The 14243-nt window shown below is 41.0% G+C and overlaps 1 protein-coding gene across 1 annotated transcript in view; it reads right to left on the reverse strand.

The window, feature by feature from the left end:
- Positions 1–14243, reverse strand: part of AS3MT (arsenite methyltransferase) — a 41255-nt gene that overhangs the window by 15468 nt on the left and 11544 nt on the right. The window contains 4 exon segments of the mRNA XM_027851634.1: positions 6001–6128; positions 7752–7816; positions 8430–8496; positions 10479–10610. Coding sequence (XP_027707435.1) covers positions 6001–6128; positions 7752–7816; positions 8430–8496; positions 10479–10610 — 392 coding nt within the window.

A 14243-nucleotide genomic window follows, 5' to 3' on the forward strand; every position in this document is an offset into this window, starting at 1 on the left:
TGGCAGGGAGTAGGGTAGATCAACCAGGGAAGGATCAAGGGACTGCTATGCAGTGAGGCCACAGTTGAGGTTCAGTTTGGGTTTGATTTGGTTTTGTCTAGATGTGATGTGGCAATTTCCCATTATAGAAACTCTCTATCAATGCAGATCAGCAATTTTCTGGTCTGTCACTTACACTATTAAACAGTTTTCTGCTCAGTTGAGATTATATAATAGAAGCATGTAGTGTCCCAGTCAGCATGGTTGTGTGACTTACTCTAGAAATGTACAGTGGAAAAGATGGGTGATGGGAATTCCCTCCCCAGAGTTGGGGTCTGGCCAGGCACACAAGGAGAGAGAGTGTTTAAGGGTAGGAGATAAATGTTCAGTTGAGCAGGTTCACTATAGGGTCAAGATTAGGGAAGAAAGAAATCAAGGCCAGAACAAAAGTAAAGTAATGGGAGGGCAGGGAGGGATAGAAAGGCTGGGAAAGAGGTCTCTGGTGGAGTGTTCCAGAGACCTATTCTTGGCCCTTTGCTGCATAAGGTTTTTATCAGTGACTTAGATAAAGACACAGACGATATCATTATTAAACCTGCCGATGACCCAAACCTGGGAGGGATAAGTAACTCATTAGATGACAGAGTCATGATCCCAAAACATACTGACAGCCTAGGCCATTGTGTTGAATCTAATAAGATGAAATTCAGCAGGGGTAGATGTAAAATCTTTAACATGGTTTCAGAAGAGTCACCTTTAGAAGTACAAGAGGAATCAAAAATCACAGGATTTAGGGGCAGCTAGGTGGCGGAGTGAATAGAGCTCTGGCCTTGGAGTCAGGAGTCAGGCCTGAGTTCAAATCCAGACTCAGACACTTAACACTTACTAGCTGTGTGACCTTGGGCAAGTCACTTAATCCCGATCACCTCACCAAAAAAGAAAAAAAAAAAGAATCACAGGATTTGAGAGTTGGAAAGGATCTCAGAGGCTGTTTGGTCCCTCCCATACATGAAAGGAATCCCCACTTGATCATCTCCAGTCCCCAAGGAGGGGAAAACCCACCCCCTCTTAGACACCACATTTCACTCTGGAACAGCTCTCATTTTTAGGAAATATTTTCTAGGCATCAAGTCCAAATCAGCCTTTTTGCCACTTCTTACCCACTGCTCCTTTGGAACCAAACAGAATTAGTCTAATCCTTCTCAGACATGGTAGTCCTTTAGATACTTGAAGATATCTATCATGTCATGGTGCAAGGGATAGTGCTCTGGGCCTGGAGTCAGGAAGACCTGAGTTCAAATCTGACCTCAGACACTTACTAGCTGTGGGACCCTGGGCAAGTCACTTAACTCTGTTTGCCACAGTTTCCTCATCTGTAAAATGAGCTGGAGAAGGAAATGGCAAATTATTCCAGTATCTTTGCCAAGAAAACCGCAAGTGGGGTCACGGACAGTTGGACATGACTGAAAGACAACCCAGCAAATCATGTCCTCCTGCCTCTCCCTCACCCTTTCTCCCAAGGTCTTCTCTTTACCAGGCTAAACATGCCCAGCTGGTCTTCACATAACATGGACTAAAGATCTTCCTTTTTCTGGCTCCTCTGGATACTCTGCAGTTTCTCAATGTCTTTCTTAAATCAGGTTACCCAGAAATGAACTCCAGACTCCAGAGAAGGCCTAACAAGGACTGAATTCATCTCCTTCTTTCTGAAAACCAGACCTCTCTTAATGCAGTCTAAGATCACACTGGTTATTTTGGATGCTACAGCACATTGCTGACTCATGGTTAGGCAGCAGTTTGCCTGAGAAAGATCCAGCAGTTTTCGTGAACTTCTAGCCCAATAGGAATCAACAGGATGATACTTTAGCCACCCGAAAGCTACTAGAAACTTGGGGTGCATTAAGAGAAACCAGAGTTAAGGAAGGCATAATACTTCCCTGGTCAGAATTCTTTTGAAATATTGATCTAATCATCCCATTTTAGGACAGGCATTTATAAGCTAGAGATGATCCAGAGGAGGAGGGCCAGGATGGTGAGGGGTCTCAAGTTCATGCCCTATGTGGATTGGCTGAAAGAACTGAGCATGTTTAGCCTAGAGGAGGCTTAGGGGGAACATGATAACTATATTCAAGCATCTGAAAAACCATCACATGGAGACAGGATTATATTTGCCCTATTTGGCCAAATAGTTCCCAAGAGGACAGAAGGAGGAACAATGGGTTAAAAGGGGAAATTTCAGATTTGACATAAGGAATTGTTTTCTAAGAACTAGAGATACCTCCAAGCAGAGTGGGCTGTCTCACATGGTAATAGAGTTCCCTTCTGTAGAAGGCTTCAAGCAAAGCCCAAATGAGCCCTTGTTGGGTGTGCCGTGGAGGGAATTCTTGGATGAAATAAGCAGCCCAATACAGCAAGCACTTATTACCCATCATTCTTTCAGTTGCTCATGATCATAATCTTGACATCATCCTTGCCTCCTCACTCTTTCTCATCCAACCTACTGCAGCAGCTGCCACATCTTAACCATCTCCAGCACCACTGCATCCCTCCCCTCCAATCCCTCTTTTCTCCTCATGCTTCCATCATTTCAGTTCAGTCCCCCCTCGACCCTTGCCTAGATTACTACAACAACCCACAAATGAACTGTTCCTCCTACCTCAACTCCCTTCCTGCTTCTATCTTCCATAATACGGCCAAATCGGTTTTTCTTAAATGCAGATCTGACCATGTTACCTCCCTACCCAAACAATCCCAGTGGTTCCCTGTTGTGGCTTGAAGACAAACTAGAAGCTATCGAGCTTTTAAAGCCCTTCACGATCTGACCCTAACCTGTTACTTGGGTACCACCTCAAATCTCCCCCGCCTAACCCCCCACACTCACTTTTCAACTCTGATGCCTTGTGTATGTTCTCTTCTTCCATTAGAATGTAAGCTCCTTGAGGGCAGGGATTGTCTTTCTCTTTGTTTATATGTATATACCCAGGTACTGTATGGCACACAGTAAGTGCTTAATGAATGCTAGTCACTGCCTGCCTGTAATGTACTCACTCCTCTCCCCTGCCTCATAGAAGCTTTCTATTCCTTCAAGACAGGGTTCAAGCACTATCTTCTACATGATTATCTCAACTGCTAGTGCCTTCCCTCCCTCCTTATCTTTATTTGTCATATGTATTTATTTATATTTGTTTGATTGCATGCATCCTCTATATACTATGTACTTATTGTTTGATATATATATATATATATATACACATATATCTACTTACTATTTTCCCATTAGAATGTTTTTTATATATATGTGTGTATATATGTATATATATATTATATATATATATATTTACTGTTTTCCCATATATATATATATACTTACTGTTTTCCCACTAGAATGTTATCTTCTATGCTACCCACCTCCAGGTAGAGAGGTAATAGACTCAGAGTACAGACTGAGACAATTTTTTTTTAATATGGGAAAATTTATTTTGCTTAACTCTACATGTTTCTAGGCAGCTAGGTGGCACAGTGGAAAGAGTGCCAGGCCTGGAGTCAGGAAGATTCACCTTCCTGAATTCAGATCTGGCCTCATAGACACTTACTAGCTGTGTGACCCTGGGCAAGTCACTTTACCCTCTTTACCTCAGTTTCCTCATCTGTAAAATGAGCTGGAAAAGAAAATGGCAAACCACTCCAATGTCTTTGCCAAGAAAATCTCAAATGGAGTCATGAAGGGTCAGACATGACTGAAAGATAATCTATTTCTAATGGATTCTGGTTTTTTGTTTTTCAGTTAGGGTGCGGAGAGAATGAAGACCTGAAAATAGAATAAAACTGAATTTTAATAAGAAGAATGTTAGTTTCTTGTGAATGTATTCCTGACACTTAGAACGGTGCCTGTCACAAAAGGGGTGTTCATCAACTGCTCATTTGCTTGCTTATTTATTTGTTTGTTAAGTGCCCTGCTACTTGAAGGGCACTGTGCTAGGTGGGAGTAGGGTGGGGGTAGGAGAGAGGGGTACAAATACCTGAGCTCTTGGAAGTTACTTACATTCTACAACATGTAGAATTAAGTAAGAACATACATTATAATATGAGAACGACAGAACAGATGCTGTAACTAAAGGATCAGGATCAGAAAAGTCTTCCTAGACAAGGTGACCATGAGTGGAGCAGTCTAGGAGGCAGAGATGAGGGCAGCTAGGTGGTGAAGTGGATAGAACACTGGCCCTGGAGTCAGGAGGACCTGAGTTCAAATCTGGCCTCAGACACTTAACACTTACTAGCTGTGTGACCCTGGGCAAGTCATTTAACCCCACTGCCTAGCCCCCCCCCCCAAAATACATATATATATATTTGGGGAAGTTAGGTGGTGTAGTGGATAGAGCTCCAGCCTTGGAATCAGGAGGACCTGAGTTCAAATTCTGCCTCAGGCACTTGCCACTTACTAGCTGTGTGACTCTGGGCCAGCCTCACCCAAAAAAAAATTTTTTTTCAAAATAAACAAAACAAAAAAAAAAGAGGCAGAGATAAGGAGGGTGATCATTCCAGGCAAGAGGGACAGCCCTCTGCAAAAGCAAAGAGCCGCAGGGGATTCAGCATCAGGTTGTGAAAACAGCAAGTAAACCAGTTTGGCTTGAAGACCAAGTTTGTGTAGGGAAATAATGTACAATAAGCCTAGAAAAGTCAGTGAGGCTGATTCTGGAAAGCTTTGAAACATTGATCCTAGAAGCAACAGGGAGCTGATGAAGTTTTTGGAACAAGAGTATGCCTTGGTGAGGCCTGTACTCTGGGAAAAATGATTTTAATAATTGTGCACAGTCTGAAAGGGAATGGACTGGAAGCTTGTAGACCATTTGGGAGACTGTTGCAATAGTCCAGGTGAGAGGTGAATTTTTTTTTAAAAGCCATAACCTTAAAAGGCCAAGTGAGGGGTAAAGAGTGGACAAATATAAGAGATATGGGGGGATTGCCTAGCCCCTACCCCAAAAAAAGGGATTCTGGGGGGATAGAATCAACACTTAGCAAATGTTTGCTGGAGAAGGAAAGAAAACCCTAAATAGGGTCTCGAAGAGTTAGACAGGACTAAAAATGACTCAACAACAGCAACAACACATATTTGTTGGACTGAATCAATCAAATGCAGCAGCAGAATTTATGTTTCCACGTTGCTTCCTGAGCACACACTCAGTACATTGCAAAAATGTACTGAGAAAAAGAAAACAAACATGGCAAATCCTTGACTAACTGTAACTCTCAGGAAAATTCATTTGTTTATCTAGTTCAGTCCTTATTAAATCTTTTTTTATTTTTTTAATGTTAATCTAGGGGCAGATAGGTGGTACTGTGGATAGAGATCCAGCACTGGAATCAGAAGGGACATGAGTTCAAATCCAACCCCAGACACTAGCTGTGTGACCCTGGGCAAGTCACTTAATCCCATTGCCTCCAAAAAAAAAAAAAGGTTAATCTACTTTCCTGCATTAGTGATTGATTATAATAAGTTGAACATAAAAGGCCTGGTTTTTCATTTGTCATTTATCAGTAGCATAAAAAAAATCATTTCTTGGAGCTTCATTTTCCTCATCTTTAAAATAAGGAGTTTGGATTAGATGATTCCTGAAGGCCTCTTTCCTTCTCCAAAGTTCTGCCATCCTCTGATGAGTGGGTGGCTCTATCATCTGCCACTTGAAACACTCTTACAACAGACTCACCTGTATTTTTTTTAAATGTAATAATGATAGTAATCTCGCATTTGTTTTTTCAAAGCTCCTTTCTATCCATCATCAAAACTGAAAAAGATGAAAGTGTTCTTTCTATAAAGCATCTCTCCTACTGTGGACACTTAAAAGTAGGAAACGGTTCAATCAGCCTCGAAGATAACACCTGCCAGGCTGGTCAAATGCAAAGAATAGTGAATCTTATTGATTTTACTTTGGTAGCCTGGGGGCAAGCCTGCTGGTGGGGGAAAAAAAAACCCAACACATTCAGGCTCTCTGCAGGAGGCAAGAGACAGAAAGCCAGACAAACCTGTGCTTCCAAAGCAAAACAACCCCCAGGTGTCCACAACTTCCCTCCTGGTGGTTTAATCAGAAACTCCAGAGCAAACCTGAAATTCTTCAAAATAGCCTCTGTTTCTTCATTCCTTTCAATTATTCCCCCAAACCAAAGGGAGGAGGCAGAAACAAATGTTGTGAGAGGGCACTGGTTTGAGTCTCGATGGGGGGGGGGGGGAATTTGCCAGAAATCTTCCCATTGGATGGGGTCTCGGATTCCAAGGCTGAGAGGTCCCCACAACCTTGCCACTAGCTCCTCTCTCATTTCACAGGGCAGCCTTTTTTTAGGATTTCTTCCAGTGGCCTTTGTGAACCATGAGCACACCAACTGCCCTTGTTTTCAGCCTGACCTCAGAAGGGAGAAAAGAAAGACCTTTGAACTTCTTGATGTTTATCTATCCAATGAGAAAGTCATGGAGCAAACTCCTATGATCCTTTCCAATCCCATGACCTTCTGACTCGATGTGCCAAGGGATTGTGCCAGAGGGCACTGAGGCAATGAACAAAAACACGGTGAACAGACCCTAAAAACATTATCAAAAAACAAAAACAACAAAACCATCTGTCCAAAGGTCTTCAAAGCAGCACTATGTATAACTGCAAAAAACTGATAACATCCAATATGGGAATGGTTAAATCAATGATAAAATTCTATATCACCATTAAGACAAGTATGAAGAATTCAACAAAATATATATCTATATCTATATCTATATCTATATCTATATATATAAAACAATCTTTCTAAAGTGTAGAGCAAAAAAAAAAAATAGAACCAGATGCTGAGTGAAGTGAGCAGAACCAGGAGACTGTTACACACAGTGACAGCCATGTTGTGTGATAAGTAACGTTGATAAACTTAGCCCTTCTCAGCAAAGCAAGGATCTAAGACATCGCCAATGGAAAATGCTATCCATATCCAGAGAAAAGAACTATGGAGTTTGAATGCGGATCGAAGCATACTATTTGCTCTTTTTTTTTTTCTTCTGTTTTGTTTTGTTTCCTCTTTCTTGTGGTTCCTCCTATTGGTTCTAATTCTTCCTTACAACATGTCTAATGTGAAAATATGTTTAATAGGAGTATATATGTAGAGCCTATATCAGATTGCACACTGTCTTGGGGAGGGAAAGGGAGAAAACTTTAAAACTCAAAAGCATATGGAAATAATTGTTTAAAACTAAGAAAAAAAAGTAGAATAAATGGAATTATTATTATTAATAATAATAATAATAACAGCACTTATATAGTACCTACAATCTGCCAGGGCACACTGGGCAGCTAGGTGATGAAGTCAATAGAGTGCCATGCTTAGAATCAGAAAGATTTCATCTTTCTGAATTCAGATCCTACCTCAGACACTTACCAGCTATGTGACCCTGGGCAAATCACTTAACCCTGTCTGCCTCAGTTTCCTCATCTGTAAAATGAGCTGGTGAAGGAAATGGCAAACCACTCCAGTATCTTTGCCAAGAAAACTTCAAATGGAGTAATGAAGGACATGACTGAAAAATGACTGAACAACGAACAACAAAAAAAACTTAATGACTGACATGAATAATACATTTTCCTACTATCCCTTCCCATATCATTCTTCAAAACACTCATCAATAAGATGTCTGTATAAGGCTTCCGAGGGGAAAAACTGTAAAAGGAAAATAATGAAAGATGAATAAAGGTATGTCTTTGGCTGAGGTAAAAGTGTGATAGAACTGATTTGGCATGAGAGACCCACCTAAAATGAGAAATTTGCATCAAATATCAGTTCTTTCTCATGCCCAGAAATCTCAATGCTGGCGTATGGGACCTTAACCTCTAAAAAGAGTCCTTGAACTTTCCTACAAATTTCTTTTTTTTTTTTAGGCAATTGGGGCTAAGCGACTTGCCCAGGGTCACACAGGTAATTAGTGTCAAGTATTTGGTCCGAGGCCAGATTTGAACTCAGGTCCTCCTGACTTCAGGGATGGTGCCCTATCCACTGCACCACCTAGCTGCCCCCTCAAACAAATTTCAGCAGCCCAGATCTCTGGCATTTGCCTGAGGCATCTGGCCCATTCCAGTATAATCCTTTCAACTATCCTTTCACTGTGGCCCCTGACCCAGCCCAGCCCTTCATTCTCTGTTAGACCACCCAGGCTACTAGCCATTCCTTAATCCCATCAAGATCCTTTCACTGACCCGGTTTCCCTTTTTTCTTATAAAAGTTTCATTCAAAACCCCCATTAAGCAACAGACTCACTAGGAATCTCACCCACCCAAATGACGTCTTAATAAACTTGCTACTTGGACTGAAAGAAGGCTTGAATGGTAGAATTCTTTCAAGGCAGACTCCAGCCCTGTATCCTTGCATTTCAGAATTCCCAGCACCCCTAGACCACAATATCTCTGTTGTAAACATCCTGATACCTATGGTCTGGGACTTTCTTGGGAAATCTGAAGAAATGAAATGTTGCCAAAACAAACTGACAATCACCTAAAATCAAGATATATTCACCCATTTCTCTGCTAAGCACTGTGGGGAATCGAAGAATCAAGACAGTATGCACCTTGTCCCCAAGGAGTTCACAGGTGTGTTGGGAAAACAAGACAAAAACCCAAGGAGTTTGAGTGGTATGATTAAGGAGTAAAATCTAACATGAGTGGGTAGGAGTTCAGTGGAGGGAAAACTCTGTAATGGAAATGAAATGGCACACCCAAATTGCTTTTAAGTGATGGCTTGCAAAGAATAATGAAACTGACTTCCTGCAGGGCATATCATAATTATTTAAAAGGTTGGTGTCTATATTTGATGCCACAATCTAGCGTACTGGTTCTGGGGACCCATCATGTACATTACACATATTATCTCACTTGACCTTAACAAAAACTCTGTGATCAGGCATTAATATACCCATTTTACAGATAAGAAAAGTAAGAGGTTAAGTGATTTGCCTAATATCACCCAGCTTCTAAGTAGCTTAGCCAGAAGAGTAGAATCTAGGTCTTTTGATTCTCAATCCAGGCCTCTTTCCACTGCCTTTTAACAAATGAGATAATATATGTGAAAAATGATTTGAGTACTATGAAAAATATAAGGTTCTATTTTGGGGGGGGAGGTGAGGCAATCAGGGTTAAGTGACTTGCCCAGGGTCACACAGCTAGTGAGTATCGTGTCTGAGGCCAGATTTGAACTCAGGTCCTCCTGACTCCAGGGCTGGTGTTTTATCCATTGTGCCACCTAGCTGCCCTGTAAGGTATTCTAGGATGCAATAACAATCCCTTTGGCTGCTTTATACAAAGCACTGACGTTGATTAATTTTTTTTTTAAATTCACTTGCAGAATTTTTCCCACTGCCATTCCCATGGAAACCAGAAGTTAAGGGCCATGAACACATGAAGATGAAGGCAATTTTAGTCTATTACTCACCAGAAACCCTTTGGTTTGAAGTTAATGCTGGAAAACACAAATCAGGACCAGCTTCTAGGCTAAGCAAATTGAGAGGCATTGGTAAGTATCCTTTGTTAAAAAAAAAACAAAAAAACAAAAAAACAAAAAAGATGAGCCTAGCTGAAATTGGACATTCATTTCTTTGGGCTAACAGATTGTTTTAAAATGAAAATACTCTTCAAAAGATTAACACATTAATGCTATAGTCTTTCATACTTCAGTGTGAATTAGTTTCATCATCTGCTTTCTTCCTTATCACCACCAAAGATTGTATGCCTTTAGGTAAGTTTTTATTGGATTGGAGATATAAAACAGGCTTAATTCTGGGGTATGTGCCTTCATTTAGAGAGGACAGCTGGTGGTAGACAAAACATTATTTGGGGGGTTTGCACGTCATGGAGAAAAACAAGCTGGTAACAGACAAAATATTATTTGGGGCATACTAACCTTCAAAAATATTATTGTCAGTATTTTTCCATGAATTTGTTCAATAAGCTTACACTTTCCCTTAAGGATCAGCATGGCCTCATGCACTGGCTTCCATGCATGGATTCTATAAGCTACAGCCTCTCTTAAGGGGAGACTGTCATGGTGGTCTCAAGACCACCAGGACTAATATGTAACAATACTTCAGTACTTGTCATCATCAATGTCAGTTTTCTTCCAATCTATAAACTGGCCACAGTGTCTTTTATTGAGCCTCTAGCTAGCCTGTGAGAGGTAACACCAGAAAGAAGGCAAGATGGACACATGTGATTTATACAGTGACTACCACAGTATCATTTCAACAAAAATGAGTCAAATACCTTCCATATATCAATCAATTAATAAGCATTTATTTAGCACCTACTATATGCCAAGCATTATAGTGGAAGTTACAAATGCAAATACTAAGGTGAGATAGTCTCAACCTGCAAGGGCCTTACATTCTACATATAATATAGCAGGCACTCAATTTGTTGAATTTAAATTTTGAATTTCTATCATTCAGGTTCTATTTATATCACTCCCTATTCTAGTATTCTTACCAATAACTTCTTCCAGTTCCCTGTCCTCAAGGGTAATTGGTTTAGCATTGACCAATTGTGGAGCACAGAACCCAGTTTCTCTAGCCAACGTGAACAGGTCTTTCCAGAATAGAGCTCCCCCTAAACATTCACCTAAAACAACTGCATAACAACAATACAGTTAGAAGGAAGCGTAAAGGCTTATTTCCTTATAATGACTAAGATTTGGAAATAGTTAAAACCCCAGCCCAGGTTTTCCCCCAAGATATAGGAAGTAATAAATTCAATGAAGTCCAGTAAACAGCTCTAAAGCATCTACTATGCGTTCATGTATAAGGTATAGCTGCTAGAGGATAAGAGAGAGACAAAAATAAACAAGAAATTATTTCTGCCTATTACAGTAGACCAGACCACAGCCTGGTATAAGATAAGAGAATAAGAGCCTGAATTGGCAGTAGGAATGGAAAAAAAGATAATTGAGAGATATTGTGGAGATAAAATCTTGGCACCTGATTGGACATGGGCTGAGGGAATGGGAAAAGTCAAAGACATTCTTGAGGTTTTGAGCTTGGTTTGACTTAGAAGAGCTGATCAAAAGTGGAAAGGACTGCCTCAAGTGATGGTGGCTCATTCCATAACCGATATATGGTCAAAGGATATGAATAAGTTGTCAGAGGAAGAAATTCAAGCTACCAATAAATGTGAAAATAAGCTCCAAAATCACTGATAATTAGAAAAATGCAAATTAAAATGACTATGTCTCACACCTCTCAGATTGGCAAAGTTTAAACAAAGGAAAAGGACAAATCCTGGAGGACTTATGGGAAAACAGGCATGTTTATTCCCCTTTGGTGCAGCTATGAATGGGTCCAGCCATCCTGGGAAGTAATTTTGGAACTATGACCAAAAAGTTATTAAATTGTGCACACTCTTTGACCCAGTAATATCACTATTAGGTCTATAGCACAAAAAGATGAAAGAAAGAAGAAAAGGACTCACATATATGAAAATATTTATAACAGTTCTTTTTGTGGCGGGAAAGGATTGGAAACTGAGGAGTTGCTCAACAATTGGCTGGACAAGTTATGGCATATGAATGATGACGGAATACTACTGTGCTGTAGGAAGTGATGAAGGCAATGTTTTCAGAGAAACCAGGGAAGATGTATGTGAACTGATGTAGAGTGAATTGAACAGAACTAGGGGAACGCTTTATACCATAACAACAATATTGAAGACAACTTTGAAAGACTTAGCAACTCTGATCAGTGTAATCACCAACTACAATTCCAGAGGATTTGAAGATGAAACATGCTACCCACCTCCTGATAGATGGGGTGCCCTTAGAGTGCAGATTGAGACATTTTTTGGACACAGCCAATGCAAGAACTTGTTTTGCTTGACTATACATGTTTGTAACAGGGGTTTTGTCAACTCTGAGGTACCACATCACACCTGTCAGATTGCCCAACATGACAAAACAGAAAAATGATAAATTTTGGAGAAGATGTGGGAAAATTGGAACATTAAGGCATTGTTGGTGGAGTTCTGAAACGATCCAACCATTCTGGAGAGCAATTTGGAACTATGCCCAAAAGGCTATAAAAATGCGCATACCCTTTGACCCAGCAATAGCACTTCTAGGGCCATATCCCAAAGAGATCATACAAATGGGAAAAGGACCCACATGTACAAAAATATTTGTAGCAGCTCTTTTTGTGGTGGCAAAGAATTGGAAATTGAGAGGATGCCCATCAATTGGGGAATGGCTGAGCAAGTTGTGGTATATGAATCTAATGGAATACTATTGCGCTATAAGAAATGATGAACATTGGGGCAGCTAGGTGGTGCAGTGGATAGAGCACAGGCCCTGAAGTCAGGAGGACCTGAGTTCAAATCTGACCTCAGACCAAACTGTGTGACCTTGGGCAAGTCACTTAACCCTGATTGCCTCAATAAATTAAAAAAAAAATTAAAAAAAAAAAAAGAAATGATGAACAGGCTGACTTCAGAAAAACCTGGAAAGATTTGTATGGTCTGATGCTGAGTGAAGTGAACAGAACCAAGAGAATGTTGTACACAATAACAGCCACGTTGTGCGATGACTAATATTGATAAACTTAACCCTTCCCAGCAATACAAGGATCTAAGACATCTCCAGAGGCCTCATGATGGAAAATGTTATCCATATCCAAAGAAAGAACTATGGAGTTGAATTGTTATTTTTTTTCTCTTCTGTTGAGTTTTGTTTCCTCTTTCTGATGGTTCCTCCTATTGGTTTTAATTTTTACTTACAACATCACTAATGTGAAAATATGTTTAATAGGAATGTAAATGTTTAATAGGAATGTAAACCTATATCAGATTGTGTGCCATCTTGGGGAGGGTGGTGGGGGAGGAAGGGAGAGAAAAGTTTCAAACTCAAAAGCATATGGAGGTGATTATTGATAAATCAAAATAAATTAAAAAAACAGGGGTTTTGTCTTTCTTGCTTCCTCACCTGTGGAGGGTTAGAGGAGGGGAGAGATGGGAGACAGAGAAAATGTGCATCTGAAAATGAAATGAAATTTGATTTTTAAGAAGAAGTGGTAAGCTTCCCATGTTTTTCAAGCAGGAGCTAAATGATCCCTTGTGGATGGTCCCATATTGTGGGAATTCTTTTTCTATGTGGGTCGGACTAGACTGTCCCTTCTGAAGAGGTTTACCTACAATTCCCAGAAAAACCTTAAAACTTTTAGATTCCTTATAGACTCACTTATCTCTCTTTGACAAAAAGAACCTGGCTTCAGTTTTGTTTACCGGTCCCCAGGAAACCCTTAAAGTTTAGAAACTGCCTTATTTCCCTTTGAAAGCAAACTTCCCCTCCCAGCTCCCTTCATTATCTATTCTCATTGTCTGTTCAAATCACTCAGACATTCCAAACAGAAATTCTCACCTGGACCCTTTTCCAAAGGACCCACCTCCCCCATCAACTGGCTTTCCCACTGTTTTGCCTTCCTGGCCATTCCCACCCTTAATCCTAGCTCGGTGCCAGTGTTCCCTTCGCCCCAGCTTGCTGGCCACCCCCATCCAGATCTCCCTAGACCCCTCCTCCCCTCACCCCAAACTGCTTGGCCACTCCTTGGACCCCTCCTCCCATCACTCCAAGCTGCTTGGCCCCTCCCCAATCAGTCTGTACTTAAGGCTCACCTTTCCCCCATTCTGATGCTGAGCTGTTCTCAAGCTTAGAAGCTGAGACCCCTCATGCCCTCCCATCCTAAGGGCGTCACCTGGCCTATCCACCCCAGCCCCCACTCAGACTCTGAGCTTTCTAGACTGCCTCATGCTGTTCGTCCTTGCGAGCGTCACCTGACCACCTTGAACCCTATTTAGATATCTGATGTTTGGGTTCCTTTGGAGTCTGGCCTATATGCCTATCTTTAATAAATTTTTTCTCTGGCTGGAAGAAGATCTGAGTTGAATTCATTCAGGCAGATCTGCGCTGTGATTTGGGCTTTTTCCCACAATCTTGGGGTGCCTCTGTGTATCTAAGAGCACCTCAAGCCCCCCCCCTTCACCTTCTAGCTCTCAAATTCTGTGATTCTTTAGAGTGGTGGCACCATCAACAAAAATGGGGAAGTTGACTGGAGGGGCAAGTTTGGACAGAGAAGATAATGAAGTCAATTTTGGATATGTTGAGTTTGAAGTGTTGAAGGAGATATTCAGGTGGAGGGAGACACCCTAGAGGCAGTTGAAAATGCCGTCTGGAGTTCAAGGGAGAGGTTAGGATTGGAGATAAAAATTCTG

The sequence above is a fragment of the Vombatus ursinus genome, unplaced genomic scaffold, assembly GCF_900497805.2.
Source record: "Vombatus ursinus unplaced genomic scaffold, bare-nosed wombat genome assembly UNPS02009205.1, whole genome shotgun sequence".
Taxonomy (NCBI): domain Eukaryota; kingdom Metazoa; phylum Chordata; class Mammalia; order Diprotodontia; family Vombatidae; genus Vombatus; species Vombatus ursinus.